Source organism: Phacochoerus africanus, chromosome 3, assembly GCF_016906955.1.
Source record: "Phacochoerus africanus isolate WHEZ1 chromosome 3, ROS_Pafr_v1, whole genome shotgun sequence".
Taxonomy (NCBI): Eukaryota; Metazoa; Chordata; class Mammalia; order Artiodactyla; family Suidae; genus Phacochoerus; species Phacochoerus africanus.
This window is the reverse complement of record NC_062546.1, coordinates 138,487,019-138,509,610: the sequence shown is the minus strand read 5'-3', so window position 1 is coordinate 138,509,610 and position 22,592 is coordinate 138,487,019. Positions and strand designations below refer to the sequence as shown.

Sequence of the window (22,592 nt, the reverse complement as noted above, 5' to 3'; positions counted from 1 at the left end):
CCAACTCATTCTTTCCTAAACACCTACACACACACACCCCTACACACAGCTACACACACACACACACACACACACCTACAGCAATGTCCAGATTTGAATGTTACAGGCTGTCAAGTGCCTCAAACAGGCTTTTTGAGGGCAGCTAGGCAAGGAAAGAGAGCAAGCAACTAGAGGTAAAGATTCGAGTTTACTGCCACCTTCTCCTCCTCTCCCTGTCCTGTCCCTTCTGTTCAGTCTCTTCCCCCACCTCCCAACTGCACCCCTGCTCTTCCTCTATTCTCCATTTCTTGGTGCCTTTGCAGCCCTCTTCCTCCTCCCTCTCCTCACCCACCCTGCTCCTCCCCCTCCCCTCTCTTCCCGACATCTGTTAGAGGGGACACCCACTGCAGCTGCTGTTTTCCAGCAGCAGCAGCAGCAGCAGCCTCAAGCTGACCATTTCTGGCAACATCACCCCGCCCACGCCAGATCTGAAGACAGAAGTCCGGCACCAGCCTGGGCATGAGGGGGAGGAGAGGGTGGAGTGGTAGGGAGAAAGGAGGGAGGAGTAGGAAGGACTCATAAACAGCTTCCAGCCAGCGGTGCTGTTCCACTGTGCATCTGGTCAGGAGGGATCTCTGGGTCAGCGGCTGGACTGCCGCCCCAGCGACTCTTTCTAGCTGACAATTTAGTAAGGTCCGTTTACTGCTGAACTGTCATGACCTGAATGGCTGGTGAGGGCAGACGCCAGCCTCTCATCACCTCCTAAGCAACCAGAACTCAGCAAACCGGAGATCCTGGAAGAAAGAGAAGCCCAGGAAGAGAAAGGGGTTCAAGAAGCGTGGCTTTTCAGGGGCTTTCCTTAGGTGCTGGTGGAGACCTTTCACATGGTAGCAAGTAAGTGCCTTTTTCTTGCTGAGTGCCCAGTCCTAGGATGGTGATAGGTGACATCTGCTGCCAGCCTTTCAGACTGCTTGCCCCACCTTATCATATACATCATTAGGGTCCTCAGTAGGAGATTAAGATTCTGGACCTGAATTAAGAGAGCTACTTCAGAGCAGCAGTGGTCTGTGAATGTTTGCTATGCACTGCATGTATGTATGTGTGGTCAATTTTCTCATCCCACCAGGTAAGCGTCTGAAACCAAGATGCTCTGTTAGTGTTTCTTGAAACCCTATATGACTTTTAGATTTCATGATATAATGAAAAAACAGAAGGAATAAAAGCTTATACAGAATGGAGTATACTTCTAAGGAATCTTATCTCTTACTCCAAGTAACTTAGTGATTTCAAAATTGATGTTTTTCATGTAAGAATCGACAGGATAAAATTAGAGGCATAGATGTGATGGGAAGTGACATTCCCAGTCATTTAAACATTTTGGTATTGTTTGGATCAATAGGGTTTATTTTTTCTCATTTATTAGCTCTCTAATATGCATACCTTCTGAAGGTTTTCTTTTCTTTCCCCAATACATTATTTTTTTCTACTGTACAGCATGGTGACCCAGTTACACACACATGTATAAATTCTTCATTCTCACATTATCATTTTCCATCATAAGTGACTAGACATAGTTCTCAGTGCTACACAGCAAGATCTCATTGCTAATCCATTTTCTTTTAAAGGTGATGGTGAAGTGTACATTGTGACTCTGGTTATATGTTACTTTCCAATACTTAAGCTATCCATGTAAGCAGAACAAATGATGACTACATGTGGAATGACACATTGATGGACTCCTTTTGTTAATGGAAATGATAGAGTCAAGTGTCTCTATTGGCCAGAAAAATCTCTTGAAAAGGGAAGGAGTTTGGCTGATGATTTTTGTGGATATTTTTATTCCTGGCTATCATTCAGGAGAGTAGTTTATAGCAAAATAGAAGGAAGCTAGGTCTGGTAATAAAGAATGTTGAGCACCAAACCTGCTGTGACTAAACCCTAAGTAAAGTTTCTATAATCCAGCCTCTAGTTTTACAGGTAAAGAAGATAAAGCCCTCGAGTAATAATTTGATGAGGTTATGGGCTAATAAATGATGCACTGAAAGTCCAATGAAGAAGACCTTCAACTTAGAATGATAAAAATTGATTTTTGCTCTTGTGAAATTGAAGTTGTTTCATTTTTTATTAAACTTTATTTTTCTTATTTGTAAATTACACACAAAAACTTACATATCCTGATAAGGAGAAAATGACAGATATTACATGAAGGAGTTTGTGAAAGTAATACCATATGTAACTGTTGCTTATCTAAGAAATTGTGCTGCATTTTTTATCCACTTCACTCTGTAGCTCTTATTTAAAGTCCAGTTCAAAATAAGAGTAAAAGGGCTTTGACAGCCCTCACTAGAATGCACTAGAGGAAATGAAGTTCAAAGCCAGTACAGTTCAAAGTGTATTCTAACCTGTGAGCTTCCATCGTCACAAAATTGAATATTCTCAAAATATACTTTACCCTATTCCTCTTTTTAGTTTTAAATTTTGTTTTAGATATATGCTCTTACTTTCTTGGTATGAAACCATGCAGTATATTGGATATCACTGAATTTATTTGATCCACCAATTAGCATAGGAGAAATTGAAGTTTAGGCATAAACGCACTACCCATGACTGCTGGGATTTATTAAAATTCTGCACTGAGGGAGAGATATGGTGAGCTCCTTTTTTTTTAACCACCAATGTGTTTAAAACAATAGGAGAAAAACTTGAAATTGAGTATAGATTCAGAAAGAGGAACCAATAGATTTGAAATGACAAGGGTAAGCCCCAGGATCTGTTGCTGTGTTATCAGTCTACCCTGGAGAGGGGGATGTAGAGCTAAGCACCTGAGCCAGACATACTGTCTCAGCCTTCTGTGGGAGAGGTTCTGGGAGGGTAGTTGATTTACACTCCCACTAATTTTGCCCAGTTAGGATGAATACATGTCTTAAAGCACACTGAAAATGGAAACAACAGTATTGTGCTCATCCCCTCACTTAGGGAAGAAATATCCTAATATGCCCCAGCCCTGGATCTCATGATAACAATCTGTAACACAGCAAGGGTACTCAGAAACTGACCCATAACCTAAACCTACCACCATAGACTCTTTCTTGAAAGCTCATGGTTGGAGATATTAGCATAAAAGAGACATTCTTTCTTCCTGGGAGTCTGGTCCCCTGTTTCCACTAACCATATCATGATTGGCCCGTTGTGAAAGGGTATCTGTAAACTCTGCCCACCCTGAATAGCTAGCTATCAGCAATGCAGTCACCCACCATCATAGGACACTAACTTGTATATACAGATTTCATTTTTCCCTGAGTTGGTCCCCTTCTTATCTATTAGTGTGAAATAATCAAAGCCATGTAAGTAAGGTCTCACCTCTGCAAAACTGAAAAAGGGAACCTTTAAGGCTGAAGAGAAAGTTTTCATCAGAAGGCTTCTAAGGATGTTTTTTAGCAGATTGTGTCACCCAGCTGGGATCCTGATTTGCATGTATTTGTTCATTTGTTGCTATTTATAAACCAGGCTTCTGGTTATACTCAGCACTGATGGGGAACCCCCATTTGTCTGGCTAACAAGGATCCCTGTTGTATACATAGAATTTCTGACTCAAATGGCACAGCTTGCTGCTGATTGAGGACAGCCAGTTCTGTGGACAGTTTTGATTGTGGTGCTAGCCAGGTGCCAACTGTCTCTATCAGCATCAAGCAGGAGCTTGACAAAAATACTGAAGCTAGGGTCCCACCCAGGGAAATTTTGCTTTTGAAAGTCCAGGGTATTTGGTTTTATACTAGAACATGAGAGGATGCAGATTTGGGGGCCATAGGCTCTGGTTAAATGTATGGTGTTGAGTGGAATATACTTTCCCTTCTGCTATAAATGCCAGAGTGAGGCTTCCCATCCAAGCCTTTCACTTTATGAGTTCTCCCAGAGGCTGAATGCTCTAAGAACATAATTATACGCTGTTTGGCTCTGGTGCATATCTGGACTCACCCTAATATGTTTCAAGGCTCCTCTCTAACCGTTCTCAAATTTGAGAAGGAGCTGGTGTCTGTGTATTTGATTCCACATTTGAAAAGCTAGAATAGTTTCAGGGGTATGAGTAGATCCTAGAAAAGCATACCAACTCTTTCAGAGTGATCAGGATCAGGGCTCTAAGCCAGTTCTAAAAGGGTTCTAGGGTTCCAGTGAATGTGCTAGTTCTGGAAAAAAAAATTTTAATTTTCTGTACCACAGACTCAGTGATCTAAAACCATAGGCCAAAAGGTCTCAGAATTACTGACGAGACTGATGAGTATAGAAATTACATGCATAACAAGCTCTTCTTTGTATTATTCTAGCAGGGGCAAGAATAAATTAAATGGCTTATGGCCAGATTCTTCTGGTCAAATGTCTGACTGTCTAGGGTCACAAGAACAGGTTGTTCTGGAAAAATACTAGCCTTTCTCCAACATGCTTGTTTTGGTATACTGGATAGGCACAGCTTGGAAGTTATTATCATATCCATAGAAACAAGGGACCCTGCTAGTGAACCATGAGATTGCCATAGAGAAGCTCAAGGGGGCATAGTTAAAACCCAGTCAGCTTTCCTTCATGTTCCTGGAACCCTTCCCTGCCTCCATTGCCAGTGCTAATGACTCACCATGGTGAGACTTCATCTCCCACAGACACTTGCTGTCCTGCATCCCCTCAAGGCATTCAAACATCCACTGACCTTTCCTTGAGCTCATTCTTCTAAATGACTGTGAAAGGAGACCAGGTGCTAAGATCTTGTCACATGACACCCTTGTCCAGGGTTCTCTTCAGTGTAAGTCATACTACTCTCGAATGTGTGACATGAACTCCTCTTCCCTGGAAGAATGACACTTGCAAAGTCCTCAGCTCCTGATTATTTTAATGAACCATCACCATCACTGGAGTTAAAGTTTGGGAGGAGTTCAGTTCTCAAAGGAGAACATTTATTTGGGGAAAGACATCATGTGTCCCTTTGGATCTTTTCTGATACTTGTTTATTTACAAGGCTGTCTTCCTAGTTTTTGAATCCAAAAAAGTACCTTGAATACAAAATTATAAAGAAATCAAATAAAAACAAAATGACAATGCGTACGTATGTCTTTGAGAAAATTACGCATTTACAGTTTTCCTCAGCAAGATGAAATATTCTAGGAATGTTTTGGTTGAAGTTGTCGGAGTGAGAGAGTTGAGCTGAGAATTAAGGGGATATATTGAAGCCAAAATAGGCTGACCTGGTTGCAGAACACAGCTGCAGGCAGAAGCCAGGCCCAGGGACAAAGGAAAAAAAGTCAATTTAGCCAGGTAAGATAAACTGTATGCCAGAAGGAAGTAAAAGTGTAGGAGTCAGATAATCAAAGCTAAAGTGAAAAATAATCCAAAAGCCAGAAAACCAGGTAGGTTGGTCAAAGGGAACAAACAGCTGCAAAATTCCAGGTGGATTGGTGTTATTCAGGTCAATCTGTCCTTTATTCCCAAGCTTTCAGTGTGTAAACTTTCCATTTCTCGATTTTGGTAATACATATGCATGGTAAATTATGTTCAAGTAGTATAGAAATACTAACCAGAAAGCAACATAACCTTCTAGCACCTTTTTAGTCCCTCTTCATAGCTATAGCAGTTTACTTCCTTTCAGAGAGAAAACAATGTGGCATGTGCTCACATATGTGCCACTGTCTATATAATCCTCATAAAACATTTTATTCAGAGCTGTTCTCTGAATGCAGTATAAGCTGTTTTCAACATGTTTTTCACTAAATGATGTAATTGGGGAATCTCTCCATATGAACACAGACATATCTGACTCATTCATTATTACTAACTAGTATTCCATGATAGCAGCACACTAGAATTGATGATGTTAGCTCCTTAGGTTGGATACTTTGATTTTTTTTTTCTGGTATTTGAAATTTAAAATGTGTTGTGATTAGCATCTCTGCAAACATGACATTAAACTTCGGGAAAATATTCATAGTCAATTTAATTGCTGGGTGAAAGAGTTCCTGCAGCTTTATTTTAGGAAGTATTTTCAAGCAATCCTTCAGAACAAAATGCATTTATTTTCACTCTCACCTGAACTGTGAAAGCTGACCCATTACTTCTATATCTTGGCCTGCCAAAGATTGCATCCATTGAGAAGAGTCTCGATTGTATCTCTAGAGCTTTACTGTTAAAAGTATTGATTGTTTTCTTCTTATCCATATCTTTCAAAATTTCATGAGCTTCAATCATCTTCCTTTATGTTTCCTAAAAGACAAGATAATATTTTTGTATCCTCCACAAGAAAAAAAGCAATGCACTTAATATCATTTGAATTCTAAACCCTGGAGAAGAAAAAAATGATAGAGAGCAGTCAAGGGAAAGGCTTTGCATCAGAGAATTTAGTTGTAAGTCATCCTAGGACATGGGAATAATGAAATATAAGCCATAATATATCTATGAAGTGCAGTCAAGAGGCCCCAGTGAACAAAAATATGATCTAAATAGGTCATTTCACTAAAGTAAGTGTGGTTCCTACATTCTCAACAATATGATTCCATTAATCATCACATGAACTCTGTCTCCTTCCCTTATGCATGCAGAACCTTTTAGTCCCAAGTTCATATGTTTATCAGCCTTGTCATTGCTATCATTACTTCTTTTTTTTATATAGTTATGTGAATGTAATTGGTGCCAGAGGCCTTTTGCATTGTCCATATCTGATAGAGAGCATAATTGTTTCAAAATAATTTAGAAACTGAGAAGTCATTTTACCCTTTATTTCCTATTTCATGCCAGAGTGAAATTGACCTTTTTCTAAGTTACCCTTAATTTATGGATTCACTGTCCTATTTTTTTTTGCTTCACTTTTCTTAATTTATACTTTACTGTATGGTCCTACACCTTTGTAAGCTACCCTAAATCTTTTGATAATGCATTAAGAAAATATGTAAATACGTATTATCTGTTATGGAGTAGGACATTTCATAATTCTCTTTGGCAAAGGTACTCTAGCATCTGTTTCTCACACCTAGGATCAATTTTAGCTTCCCAAAAAACATATAGGTTGATTACTTAGATTCTATAGTTTTAATTCCCTAGGTGGGAAAAAATGAAAGTGAGGAGGTTGTTACCACTCTGGGCAGTCACCTCCTCCTACATGTACAAAATCTGTCTTCACAGCTTGACTCTGTTACTGGCAGGCTGGGCTCTGAGAATCAAACTGAGAGAAGAGGGAAGCAGTAAGAAGTGGAAACTGGAGAGAGAGGAAAGAAATTGACTTCTGAAATCCCCTTTCTTCCCTGACCTTCATTATCTCTAAGAAGATGCACCTGCAGTTGCTAATAGAAAGTGCTATCTATCCACACAGCCCCTTCCATGGGAACTATTCTACAGAGAGGCCGAGCATTGGCTCACTGATTGAGTGCCTCAGATGCTTTTGAAAAGGAAAGAGAATGCTTTTAATAATTAGTTCTCAGCAACAAGCATAAACCCAAACTGTCCCCAGAACCCTGTGACTTCTGGTCATGCTACTTAAATATGATATTGAATGGGTTGGAGACAAAAGGAAAAAGTGGAAGAAAAAAGGTAGATTTGTTATTTTGGAGGAAACTGGGACAATGGAATAAGGTGGATGTCCCAGTTCTTTTTTTTTTTTTTTTATTTTCAATCTTTAGAACTGTTTTGCACCAGAAGCTTTGTGGTAGAATGGCAACATCTTGTCAGGTCATTGCCAAACAGGCAACCAGAGAATAAGGAAGAGCTGAGGGAGAGAATGTGCCCAGAAAAGAGAAAAGCATGGGGTACTTCTAGAAGAGTGATATTCTAAAGCAGGTATTTGCCTCGGCAATTCTGGTATAAGCCTCATCTCTCATACTTAGAATATCAGACAAGAAAAAAACAACCAAAGAAACTAACTGTCTCTGCTTGATTTATAAATGTGGATGAAGCTTGGCTATCAGCCAAAGGAATCTTTCTGTCTAGCAGGCTGCATTAGATTTATCCCAAAAGACCTCAGACCAAGATTCTCTGAAATTGTCTGGGTTGGCCTGCTGGCTCCTACTTCAGTATTAGCACCAGGAGATTTCTAATATGCAGTTGTGAGTTGATATGATTCAGGACAGCTACACTGAGAGGATTTTCTTTCCCTACAGCTCTCAATACCAGGGTGCTGATCAGAGGCCACCATTCTCTTCCCCACTCTATCCTCTCAGAGGCCCCAGGATTCATGAACTGCAGATTTGACATTATCACATCTAGTCAGCTTCCCAGAGTCTGGTATATTGTTGAAGGTTTTGTGACCATTGAAGCTAACCCAGAACCAGACTAGGTGCTGGAGGTTTATGGTTGCCCTTAGATAACAACTGACTCAGAGCTCTGCCATCTGGTCACAGATTTGGGGCATGTTTTGTCAATCTATGAGCATTGTTCCATCATTCAGAAGCTGGGAAGCAATGAAGGTCCAGGAAAATCCAGTCTCACTGCAGAACAATCTCATGCATATAAATTGGTTTGAGTGTACCCATGAGGTAAATTCCTGTTGCTCAAATTGCTAGGATAAGGTGTATACATTTTAATTTACTAGTATCAAATTACTTCCTAGAAAAGTTGAACCAATTTAACATTACAAAAAAGTTTATTAGAATGCTTTATTTCCTCATATCCTAGGTAACACCTCATTAAAACTAGACTTTCATTTTAAATTACTATAAAAATATCTACTATTGCTTTCTTTTATAAGTTTCATTGTTTGGTGTTTTTTAAATTTTATTTTTATTTGAATCATTGAGCCATCTAAATTTATTTGGATATGAATGTCACTTTCTTAGATCCATGAGATCCTGGAAAAGTCATTTTCTGGTCCTTTCCACTCCTATTGCAGAAAGTCTCCACCATGATTCATACAATAGGAAATTCCCTTAATCTATGTAGACGATCACCATGCTAGGTAGCACTTCCTACCTCCAAATTAATGTCCACTATACATTAATTACAAAATTTTACAAAATATTTGACTCTGACAAAATTTGCATAAGGAAAATTTCTAGACAATCCCACCTTACCTCAACCTGTCAGCTGCTCAGTGAACCAAGTTATCCCAGTGAGCCTATTGGTTTTTAGATCTCTCTAAAGTAGCCTTACTGAGGTATCAATTTTTTTACTTGTCTTAAAAGTTTACAGCTTATAAGCACTTTTGCAATGAAGTTTATAGGTACCCAAATTTAGATTTAGACACACCTGGGGTTAGCAGCTATCTTCACTGCTTATCTAGCTGTATAATGTTAGAAAAGTCATGAAACTCATCAGTGTTCCCTCATTTGTAAAATGGTGATCACAAAGATAATATGTGAAAATATGAGGGAATAGAATCAGAAACATCTGGCCCAGTGCCTCAAAATAGTAGTCACTCAGCAAGTTTAGCTATAGTGATAATTGCCATAAATGTTACAGTAACTATCTGCTCATGTTCAAATGCTTAAAATTTATTTTTAGGAGAATTTTTTCTATAAAAATGCACCTCTTTTCTCCATACTGATACTGGTATTGCTACTCCATCTAATGTCCAAGAGAAATGGCTTGTACTTAAATCAACAGTATAAAATATTAGTACAACTGAAAGGTGTTAGAGTCCAAACACAAGTTGACTTTGATATAATTCTTGCCAAAATCTTATTTTAGCTATTCAGTTTTTTAGAAAGGCAAGCTAATGGATGGACTAACTATTACTCTTCCTATATTTTTCAGGCATTAGTGCTGTATTAAGATCACTCACCAAAAAGCATAGTGCCTGGACCATATTTCACAAATTCCCCATAGAAATGCTTTTGCTGAATTATGATTTAATGATTAATAATTTACAATCTGCACTCAGCCATCTAAAAATCAATGCAGGCCAGTTTTATTTGATTAAGTGCTTGCATTTCTTTGTCATAGCACAGGAGACAGTGATCACTATCCGTTCATTCACCTAGTCAACAACCAGAGTAGTTTCATTCAACATCAAAATCATGATGAAAGAAATCTTCCGAGATAATGAACTGGGTTGGGAGAGATAATTAGCACTGACAAAGTTAGTACTATTGTGAAGACTTTCTGCATATGGTCTGTATGACCCTGTGAGAGACCTGCGGAGTTCCATGTTTACTCCGGCTATCTTCTTAAGGTCTCATAGCTTATAGATGGCAGACTGAGGAATCAAAGATTATTGTGGTACAAAGTAATATGGAAAGAAATAGAAGATTATATATGAACTATAAAATAAGAAGACTGGCTGGCAAATTAAATTTTGAGGTTTTAATAGATGATGTCCAAAAATATTTTCATTAATGGCAATATCTTTGCAATAAGTTGAAGCCTCCCTTTAGTATCTGTTTTAAGGACAACATTCTTCACACACACAAACAATAATTTTTTAGCATTTAGAATGGATCGCTAAAAATATAAAAGACTGCATTTACTGTAACATGAAAAGGTAGATGTCAAAATGCTTCTGATTTTGCTAATTCAGTGCTGCATACATTTATTTTGGCTAACTTTCAGCCCAGACTTTTAGATCATGTGATACTCTGTGAAAATTCATTTCAAAGATTTTAATACTAGAAAGTTCTAAAACTGTTAAGTTCACAATCAATCAATATTTGGACCCATTTAAATTTTCTTTCCTACTGTTAACAAGTCCATGCTTCCACACTGTCACAGGGAAGAATTAATGTCCAAATCAACCTATTACATTTTTCAACAGCTGTTTAGAAATAGCTTTATTATCTTGAGCAAAATCTGTTCTGGCTTCAGCTCATTGCTCCTAATTCATCTTATTTTTTTAAATAATACTTAAGTCTGATTTCCCTTCTATAGGAGAATCATTCAGATACTTGGAAACAATGATGTTCTACTTCAGTCTTTTCTGCTTCAGCTAATACATTCTCTTAACTGGTTTATAGATGGCATGAATTGAATTTTAGCAACATTCTGATCCCACTTGAAGACCCTCCAGTTTATATACATTCCCTTTGGTTGTGGTCATGGAATACAGCAGAAGAGAGAAAAACTACCTCCTCTATCTTCCTTCAATACAAATAAAGATTATATTAGCTTTTCTGGCAGACACACATCAGTATTCATTGATATTGCAATTACTATTAAGTAAACTCCTGTTGCAGTTTTCTCTGATGCAAAAACATACCAGTGCACTTCTGCAGATGAGTTGTTTTGATGCAAATTTCAAAACCTTATTGTATTTCTATTGTATTACTATTCTTTTGGATTTGGCCAATCATTCTAATGCATGAATCATATCAATTTAAAAATTATGTTTACTTTAAACCTATTATGTGCCAATCATGGTACTAGGCATTTTCACCCATGGTTTTTATTTTATCCTTATTTAACATAAGTCAGAATCCCAATTTTACAATTGACAGGTTCAAGGATATTAAAGTAGTTTAACTGAAACTTCTAAGAATGTTAATAACAATTTAGAATTTGCAAGTAGGTCTAATTCCAAAGTAAGTAAGTATTGGGGAAAGCCATTTCTTAGATAAAATGCAATAGAAACTAAAACAAAAGCTGAGAATACTGTGATGCCAAGAAAGGCAAAAGGAGTTATTCAACTAATTATTTTCCATTTTTATTTTTTCAGGATGCAGAAATGGACTATTTGTCCTCACCTTGAATGTCTATGAGATTGCAATTTGTATAATTTTTTTTTCAGTTTTTCAGGGCCTCACCCACGGCATATGGAGATTCCCAGGCTAGGGGTCGAATCAGAGCTACACCTGCCGGCCAAGGTCACAGCCACAGCAATGCAGCATCCGAGCAGTGTCTGTGACCTACACCATAGCTCATGGCAATGCCAGATCCTTAACCCACTGAATAAGGCCAAGGATTGAACCTGTGTCCTCATGGATGCTAGTCAGATTCATTAACCACTGAGCCATGATGGGAACTCCAGCCATTTGTATAATTAAAATAATTCCTACACACCTCTTCATTATGCTAGTAGGAGCCTGATTCTTAAATGATTGGTACTGCATTATGATTAACTAACTTATTTTTTCTTTATTTCCATTAGTAACAACTAATGGATTAAACTATTAAACAACTCGATTTTACCCAGCAGTGGAAAATTCTGAGTTGGCATATGTGTGTGTGTGTGTGTGTATAGGTGTGTGATTTCTGTCTTAGGAAAATATTATAGAAGAAATATGCTAAGGCCAGCACTGTAAGAGACAAAGTATGAACACAGAAAGTATTATAGTATCAAGTGCAAATTTTCTTATCCTTAATTGCAATAACAAAATTACAAAGAAGGTTAAGAGGAATGTATAAAGAATAACAAATCAGTTGTCACTGAGTAAGATCACTTAAAGAGTAGGTTTTGACAGGAATTGGGCTGAAAAAATCAGCAAAAGAACATAGTTTTATTTGAAAAGAAAGAACAAAGTTCATAAATGGAGAATTGATGCATGAAATTATATTTAATGAAAACTAATTTGAGTGGCCTATAGGATGACTTGAAATAAAGACTAGAATTGAGAGAAACCTAAAAAGATTACTAGAGCCGTCCAGATACAGAATTACAAAGATGACTACCTTGATGCAGGCATATGAATAATAGATAATATTTAAATACCTAATGGAAAATATTGTATGGAAGGTAATTTTTTCAGAGGAATTAATGACAAAGAGAAACATTTCCTGAATAGTTTTCAAGGTAGTGGGTTTATACATATGTTTTTATTTTTACATGACTGGAAGGTTAAAGAGGGATATGAGTCATAAGGGAAAACAAATTTTGTTTTTACTTGTTAAATTGCTATCATCAGTGATATCACATATGACTGAGGGAAGAGAGTGTTTTGGGAATGTACTTGGTAAATAACCACATACAGTAGTTAAAACTCTGTGTTTGCCTATGTATTTACCAAAAATATGAATATAACAGGGGAATAAAACAGATCTTTAGAGGATATCAAATTTAAAATTTGAAAGGAAAAAGTACCTCAAGGGAAGTAATCAGAGCTATAAGAAGAGATACAGAAGAATGGGGCCCAGGGCCAATGAAAACGCCTTCCCTCCGTTTAGAGAAGGAATAATCTAGTCAATGATTAAATAGCTGGGAATGAAATGGTATTTGGGCCTCCAACAATCTCTAACCACTTCAGAACTCTCACTACAGGAGAGGAACTGAAAGACAGTTTTCAGTAAAAGAAAGAGGACTCAGTGGATGACTAAGCAAAGTAGAATGAGTTATTCACGAAATTAAAAATTAAGTCTAATGTTAATTGAAACAAAACCAAGATTAATATCTCAGATTTCTTTAAAACTCAGGAATCTTCTTTGAATGCATTATTCAGCTTGCTGTTTTCTTGTATTCATATCCTAGGCTTTTATCATTTAAAATTTTTCTTTGTATATCCAATTTTTGTACAGAACTGAAGAAAATACTTTTATTGCAGGTACAAAATTGGAAATGGCTTCCTCAGAACTTAAGGGCCTTATCCCCTTCACCAGAGAATCTCTTGAACTTATGCAACAGTGTAATGCTAAAAAACACAGTGAAAAACACAAAGCAGAAGATTTAAAACCCAACATTGACTTGGAAGTTGGAAAAGAGCTTCCATTTGTTTATGGAAATCTACTTCGAGCAATGGTATCAGAGCCATTGGAAGATGTGGACCCATACTACAGGAATAAAAAGGCAAGGATTAATTAAACTCATTGTGACCACATTTTTATTCATATTCCAGATGTGTAAAAAGTGTAACTGAGATAGGATGGAAGAAGAATGAAGAATATATCAAGAGATAGTTTTAAATTATAGAAAAGTGGATAATAAATTTCACACACATTTGATATTTTTATCAAAAGTGATTATTTGCCTGGTAGGTTAGTGTGTTTGGAGTTACTTTACCTTGTATGTAATATAGTCTATACTGTTGTGCCTTATTGTAAATGATTTGTTTTATGGGAGCATAATGATTGGCTACTTAAGGTTATTGATATTAAAATAACTATACTATAAAATCTTATAATATGTACAGCAGTTTCACTAATCAACTTGATGAACTTATCCAGTAGTTAGGAAATTAAAGCCAATATATATTTTATTTATAAATTTTATTCATTCAGACAGTCACATCCTATCTTATCCCCAGAATAACTTGAGGAGCCTACTAAATATTTGAACAATCCAAGAAAAATCACAAAATGATAAAAATAAGAATAATTATACTTAGAAAAGACAGAGATCTGTGTGGACTGACAAAGCTGGAAGAGTCTTCACTAAGGAAATGAAATTTGAGTTACTGGAGAATACTTCAAATTTTTACAAGGCAAAGAGAAGATCTATAAATAGGCAAGAGAGAGATTAATTCTAGAATAGGAAGGAGACCGGGTGATGATAAAACTAGAATCCTGTAGCTGGGTTGCAAATTGTGGGAAACAAAATGAGATAACGGAGATGAAAACATGGCTTTAATGTGGTGGCCAACATACCAAAGTGATGAATGCAATCAATGTTTAAGTAAGATTAATCTGAACTTTTCTAAATTGCTATTGCATGGAAGAAATAGGGTCAGAAAAATGAAATAGGAGAGAGTAACCAGGCCTGAAATCAAGAGGCCTGGTTCATAGAAGTATCTCATGGGAGAGAGAGAGATAACATGCCAAAGAAGAAAGCAGCAGGATTTGAAAGCTGACTAATAATACCAAGGTTTCCAGCTTGAAAGAATAGAGGTGCTTCTGACAAAAATGAAATAACTATAAAAAAATTTCAAATATGGAGGAGATGAGAATTAGCCCCATTATGGACAATGTAATTTGATATTTTTGTAGAGCATTCAGTGATATTACCAGATGAGTGAAATGGAATTCAATCAATTTCTGGATGGAAGCAAAGTGATAATTTTGTATAATCATAATTTTTTCAAATACTTTCCATGGTGGAAATGTATTAACATTTTAGAGTATAAATGTATATATTATCAAGAACACTCCATTGTCTTTGGTAGCCCCCAGGGACATTATGCAACATTCATTGTAAAATACCTGGAGGAGTTCCTGTCTTGGCTCAGCAGAAACAAATCTGACTAGCATCCATGAGGACGCAGGTTCGATCCCTGGCCTTGCTCAGTGGGTTAAGGATCTGGTGTTGCCATGAGCTGTGGTGTAGTTCACAGAGGTGGCTTGGATCTGGCATTGCTGTGGCTGTGGTGTAAGCGAGTGGCTGCAGCTCCAATTCAACCCCTAGCTTGGGAATCTCCATTTGCCACAGGTGCAGCCATAAAAAGACAAAAAAATTTAAAAATAATAAAATACCTGCAAAATTCTAAGAACCTTTTACTGAAAATCTAGTCCTCGTTTCAGTTATCTCTGCTTTCACTTTTTCTATATTTTAAGTCATTAACAGCTGATATAACACAGTAACCTTAGAAGTAACTATTATAGCATAGTTGCAAAGTTGAGTTCTTTGTAGTGTATGCAGATATGACAGGCAAATCTAGGTTTGTTATTGAAGACAAAATTGAAGATTTCAAAAAAGTAAAATAAACCAAAAACCTTAAGGATAATAACACAAAGTTATTAAAAATTTGAATTACATTTGGTTTACTGTTAATGATTGCATATAAATGAATAATTCTAAAATTACATGAACAATTTCAACACTTAAACATTAATTGGAAAATTTTTATATCTGGAACTACTCATTCCTTCACAATGACATAAGCTGGTTGGCTATATCTTGTGTGAAGTTTGAGATTGTTTTGAAAAATACATGGAAAGGACATTTTAAATTATCAAATTTATTTGGCCCTATTTATTTTCCCTTGGCATTTAAATGGAAAGAAGGAAGATAAATACAATCAGACCAAAATATACAGATTGTATATTGTAAAAGTGTACCACGAGGAGAATTATAGCACTGTTTGGTTTCTATTTAAAACATGTATTCATAAAATATCAATGAATATATATTTGTATATATACACAAATATAGATACCAATATGTAGCCACCATATACACCTCTGCATAATTTTATATTAAATGTAATATATTTGGTATATTTTATTACCTTGCATTATAGACTATATATTATAAACTGTAACATTAAAATCTGTATAATGTTTACTGCATGTAATATAGTTATATACACAACGAAAGTGAATTTTCCAAATGAAGATGTGTATATAATAAAATGCATATGTATGTTATGTATATGTGTGTCTGTATACACACACAAGTATACATACATACATATACACTTGTACCGCATCTATATTATACACACATATATACACATATATGCAGATATATGATTCCCTTTTAAGATGTTTCTGATTTTTTTATTTTAATACTTCTACAACTCAACATATTAGTTTTACATGATATAAATTTCTTTCTTTTCCAGATGTGTTTATGTCAAAAATAACATACAAATGGGGTTTTATACTATAGGTAATTACTAATGATTAATTTAATGTTTGAATGCATTGGGTCATTTTTACTTCTGTAATCCCATATCTTGTTTGCTTCAAAATAAAATTAACTTATTTTACATTCATTTAATTTTAGTATATTTAAATGCATATCCATGAGTCCATGAGCCATCAGATATAGATTTCTTCCTATTATATTAGTTCCATGGGAAAATTTGAGCATTAATGTGTGTTTTCTTAGAACACTGACAAAAAAAAAGTGGCAGATAAGCCTAAATGTCAACAAAAATAGCTTTAAAAAGTCCTTTCTGTTTGATTCAGTCTGTAAAATAATATCAAAATATAAGAAGTGTGACTGTTAGACTTCATGACTGAAATCATCATTGACAATATGTTGCATAATTGATGAGATCATAGTTCTTAGTTCTAATTTCACTTGTTCTTTTTTTCTTCTTACAGACTTTCATGGTATTAAATAAAAAGAGAACAATCTTCAGATTCAGTGCCACCTGGTGTACATTGTCTCCTTTCAATTCAATTAGGAAAACAGCCATAAAGATTTTGGTACATCCATATCCTTTTCTGTGATCTTTTGACTGTGCTAATATCAAATGCAACTATTCTATTCTAATATCGCTTCAGTCTTTTACTCCTTTGAATTAATATCTCATTTAAGGTCATATTGAAATCTTGATTATCACTACACTGTGTTCCATATTTGAAAATACATTTAAAATATATTCTCTAGCACATACAACAATAGTAAATATTAACAAATTTTAATCCTCATTGTTTTTCAACATGAATAGTATATTTTTGACATTTAAGAAGCTATTTGATTTCATATGTGTACATATATAGATTATAGAAACATGTATTTCCAATGTTATTTTTATTATTCATTATTCCTTGACTGTAACTTACCTTTTTCCGACTGCTAATTTTAATTAGCGTCCTGATTGACTGTGTGTTTATGTCCATGATTGATATGCCAAAATGGGGGCTAGCATTACAGTAAGTTATATAATTTTATTATGTATAACCACATATATGACTACATTTTATATTTTATACATTGTTACAGTAGGTTGTATATTATATAACATTGTACAAATTAATATTTGTATTTTACATGTGACATACATTGTATATAATATAACATTTGCACACATTCCACGATTAATGAATATTCCTAATAAAAAATATATTCATATGTTGACTAATCAATTTTAATCTTTTTTTGCCCCTTCATTACTCTTAATTGGATTTTAAATGCCTTTATTTCCCAGCATGTTAGGTTAACATGACTGATTTATTTATTTATTTATTTATTTATCTTTTTAGGGTCACACCCACAGCATATCGAAGTTCCTAGGCTAGGGGTCAAATTGGAGCTATTGCTGCCGGCCTATATCACAGCCACTGCAATGCAGGATCTAAGCTGTGTCTGTGACCTACACCAGAGCCCATGGCAACACTGGATCCTTAACCCCCTGAGCAGGGCCAGGGATGGGACCCACATCTTCATGGATACTAGTTGGTTTTGTTACCACTGAGACATGATAGGAACTCCCAAAGAAGGCTTTCTTGATGCTACTCTTCAAGGTTTGATTCTGTTCTTAAAACTAGTTGACTTTGGAAGGTAAATGTACTGATTCACTGTAAAAGTCCTTGTATGTGCATATATAAAATTGGTTCTTTCATACTCACATTCCATTATTTATTGTATGATTCCCAATGTGGAATAAATTTTATATTTTATATTTTCATCATTTGCTAAAATATATATAAACACTATAACCCTCAGCTAGAACTTGTTGAAAAAATTGATAATCAAATACTAGACTAGAAAAATCTCCTGGACACTTAGAAGAGTATCCTAGCATGTTTGATTCTCTGTCCAGTCTACATTTTATTTACCTGCTCACTCTATATCTTTATCTAACTTTAGTTAGAAGTCCCAGTAAAGCCCTATCCTATGATTGTCAGTTGATTGGTTGGTTGATTTGTTGCCAAATAATTATATAGACATAGTATTTCAGAGGAGACGAAGTATTAGTCTCACTTTTAACGTTTATATGAAACATTTTCTGTAGGAATACTTTGCTTGGAATTTACACATTCGAAATACTTGTAAAACTCATTGCAAGAGGCATCTGGGCAGGACCTTTTCATTTCTTTGGTGATCCATGGAATTGGCTGGATTTCAGTGTAACTTTGTTTGAGTGAGTATTTCTTTCAAGTTGCAAACATCTTAATACCTTGCTAAGCAAATGCTTTTCATAAAAAAACATTGAAGTTGGCAAAGTTTCTGCATGTAAAAATTCTGTGAGTAAAGAATAATTCATAAATCATAGCCATTATGAGTTCTCTCAGGGCATCTCCAACTGAACTAGTCCTCTGAATATGCATTGAAAAATGAAAGGAATGGAATATTATCTCTGTTTTCTGCCTTAAGCAAAAAGAATAGAAGTTGAATTTTTGCATGTAAAGTGATTATTTCCAGTGACCATAAAAATCTCCTGGACACTTAGAAGAGTATCCTAGCATGTTTGATTCTCTGTCCAGTCTACATTTTATTTACCTGCATTGCTTATGACCAGTAAATATTCTAGATAACAGAAAAAGATATTTTACATACATGCATATTTCTAGAATGATGTGTTAAATTCTAATAATTTACATGTGTATTGATTTTTTTTCAGTGCTTCTATTTAGTGTACTCTATATTATGCCTAAAGAAATTATCATTGACATCAAATTCATGTTAAAAATAATTGAAAATGACACTATTTATAGATTTGGGATCAATTTTTAAAAAAAGAAATAACCTTTATAAAGAACATAGTGTCATTCATGTTGTAAGTAATCAAAAAATAGTAGCTGGTGTCATTGAAATATTATCACCACTACTTCTATTATCACTACCATTATTTCTGCTGTTGCCATCGCTGTTAGCTAACACTTACCCCTTAGTATGTGCCAGCTGCTTTGAGGAATCTGAGGCAAAGATTAAATAATTTTTGCATATCACAAAGCTAGGAAATAGTGGAGCCTGTATTTCTACAGACAGTCTAGCTATAGAGTCTGTGTACTTAACCACTTTACACCCTGCCTTCTGGTATTATCACCATCATCACCATCATTATTATCACCAGAAGTTTAAATACTTAAAATTAATTTTATTCCTTAAAAAAAAACCTATGGGTTTTTCTTATTTTTAACTATCTTTTCACCAGTTAGATTACAAAATATTTATGAACATAATGTAAGCATATTTGGTGTGGAATTCTGACTACTCATAGTGTCAAGATTTTATAAGCTCTTATAATTTGTTTGTAGATTATTATTTACTCGGATACTTTGCACTGTGCCAATCTTTGTCTTCCAATCAGTAATAAAACTATTTATAAAAAAGAACATATATATATATATGTATAGGTATGATTCACTTTGTTATAAACCTGAAGCTAATACAGCATTGTAAATCAAATATACCCAATAAAATTAAAATTAAAATTAAAAAATGATAATAAAACTATTTGCAAAATGGAATAATAAGAGCAAGGGTAATGTTCAGATATATGGTTTTAAAAGTATTTTAAATAGTTTAAAAACACAAAGGTAAGTAATGTAGACTGTATATGACTTCTAAATGACTCTAATTTAATTCCACAGGCATATAACAAGATATTCATCTTTAAACTTAATTTCAATATTTGGAATTATAAGAAATTTAAGAATTTTGAAAATTATTTCTTTAAACCAAGGTAAGAAATGGGTTTGAGTTCTTTTTCTTCACTTTGTTATATGGATTCCCATGTGTTAATTTCAATACCCCTTTTTTTGCTTGAAGAAATACTACATTGAACAATGTTTCAACTTTAAAATCAGTGAAAGATCCAATATTCAAACTCATTTCAGTTACTCCTGGAAGGGCAAGAAAAAATATCACATATGTTATTTATTTGAGGTGGGTTCAATGCTTATTATAACAAAATGTAGAACTGAATCAAAATATATTATTTTTCTTATTTATTTATTCTTATACCTTAAATGTGAACTTATAAAATCATCCTTAGACTTCTGAGAGAGATAGCAATCTAGACAGATATCTAATCTTCCTTCTTTTTCTCATCTACAAACCAGATGAAATGAACAAAATAAAGTAAAATAAGGTAAATTTCCTTTTGCTTTCAGTGCACGTTAGTACAAGAGGAATACACTAACTAGAATTGGGAGCACGCAGGCTATTTTTTTAAGGGAGAAAATAATCAAGGCACATACAAGCAACAAAGAGTGTATGAAAATGTTTTGTGATACAGAAAGAGAAACATACTATTCAAGAGAATAAAAATTAAACTTTTTTTCTTTACAAAAGAAGGAATAGAGGCAAGCATAAGAAACCACTTGTTTCGTAGTTCTGGTAGGAAAAAAAACCTAGACTTACTCAACCAGAAGATGAAAATGAGATAATAAAATAGAAAAATTACTTTTAAGACAAAAAAAGTGATAAAAATTATATCCTTGTAAAATAGCAGCAGTAAAATATAATATTATCTGTGTCGTATAGTAGATAAACCACTTATGTATGTAAAGAAAAACTAGAGAACCAGTAGAACCAATAATGGGATGTGTTGATGAGGGAGAGAAAGCTAAGTTTCATTGTATGGATAATTGGTGTACCTAAAAAAAAAAAGAAACCAGATTAAATGCAAAAGATAAATTATTGAAAAATACACTAGAAATTTTTAAGTCCCTTAATTAAGAAAGACCTTAGTCACAATTGGAAAAGGCTCATCTTATACTAGATTAAAAAACAACTAAAACATACACTTAAACATATTATAAAATTTTGTAAATGTAAAGCAATAAAGAATAAAATTATTATAAAAAAGCAAAGAAAAAGAGCCTCTGGAAGGCAAACCTCTTGATAAAGCTGAACATGAGTAGGCAGTGGAGTTATAGAACTTGGAGAAAGCACGGGTATAGACACCAGAATTCAATACCTGTCTGCCATTCATATGGGAAGTTAACAGAATGATATTCTCAGCCATACAAAAATTCTAAAATTTTACATGTGTTATTGTTCTTGAAAAGCTACTGAAAAACAAAACTATGAAAATAAAATATTCATCAATGGGAAGATTTCCTACCAAAAGTAATGGCAATGAACTCTGAAATTATGGCAATAGAAAATGAATTCCATGTTACTATTGTTAATGGGTTGCCAAACAGAATGCAGTATTATAAAACAGAAGTTATAGCGTGGACATCTTTAGGTTATTCTTCAGCTAGAGACAAGCTTTGTTTGTGTTCTAGAAAACTTTGAAATAGATACTAACATTATAAAAACCTTTATAAAAAACAATATTTATTAGATTATGATGATTTAAACATTAAATTCTAAATTAAATTGGACAAATTATCAGCATTGCTGCATAGGTACTGCCAGCTATATTTGAGGAGCAGCTTCCTCTTTCAGACAGGTTCACCCAAATCCCCTTCACTTCCTGTGTATATAAATTTGTTTCCCGAGGAGTCTTTGTAAGGATTTGAATGTTCATGAAATATAATTTTCATGAAATCTATAAGCAAAATTCATAAAATTCAACAGTTATGTCTGGGTCAAAACTCCAAAGTTATATAAATAAACAAAAGCTGAGAAGTGGGAATAGAGAAATACGAGAAACCAAATATGGTTATTTCCTTATCTTACATGGTGAGATTGTAATAGAAACAGAACTTAAATTTGATACAGGAGTTCCCATTGTGGCTCAGTGGTTAGCGAATCCGACTAGGAACCATGAGGTTGTGGGTTCGATCCCTGGCCTTGCTCAGTGGGTTAAAAGATCCGGCATTGCACTGAGCTGTGGTGTAGGTCGCAGACATGGCTCGGATCCTGCATTGCTGTGGCTCTGGCTGTAGCTCTGACTGTGGCTCTGGCATAGGCCAGCGGCTACAGCTCTGATTCGACCCCCAACCTGAGAACCTCCATATGCCGCGAGAGCGGCCCAAGAAATGGCAAAAAGACCAAAAAAAAAATTTGATACAGGTTATCAAAATGGTTAAATTTTACCGAAACTACTAGAAGAAAAAAACTTAAAGGAAATTAGAGTCTATTTAGAAAGGATAGGACATATGTTAAATCATAAGGCAAATGTAAAGATCAAAATACAAAATGGTAAAGGCCAATCCAAAAA

General features: G+C 34.9%; 1 protein-coding gene across 1 annotated transcript in view; it reads left to right on the top strand.

Annotated features, from left to right (window-relative positions):
• The first annotated feature begins 560 nt into the window (after positions 1–560).
• The window catches only part of SCN7A (sodium voltage-gated channel alpha subunit 7), an 81,766-nt gene continuing 59,734 nt past the window's right edge, over positions 561–22,592 (top strand). The window contains exons 1-6 of the mRNA XM_047772800.1: positions 561–873; positions 13,410–13,651; positions 16,849–16,961; positions 17,314–17,403; positions 18,486–18,614; positions 20,068–20,159. Of these exons, the coding sequence (XP_047628756.1) occupies positions 864–873; positions 13,410–13,651; positions 16,849–16,961; positions 17,314–17,403; positions 18,486–18,614; positions 20,068–20,159 (676 nt within the window). The 5' untranslated portion in view covers positions 561–863. The remainder of the gene's footprint in view (positions 874–13,409; positions 13,652–16,848; positions 16,962–17,313; positions 17,404–18,485; positions 18,615–20,067; positions 20,160–22,592) is intronic.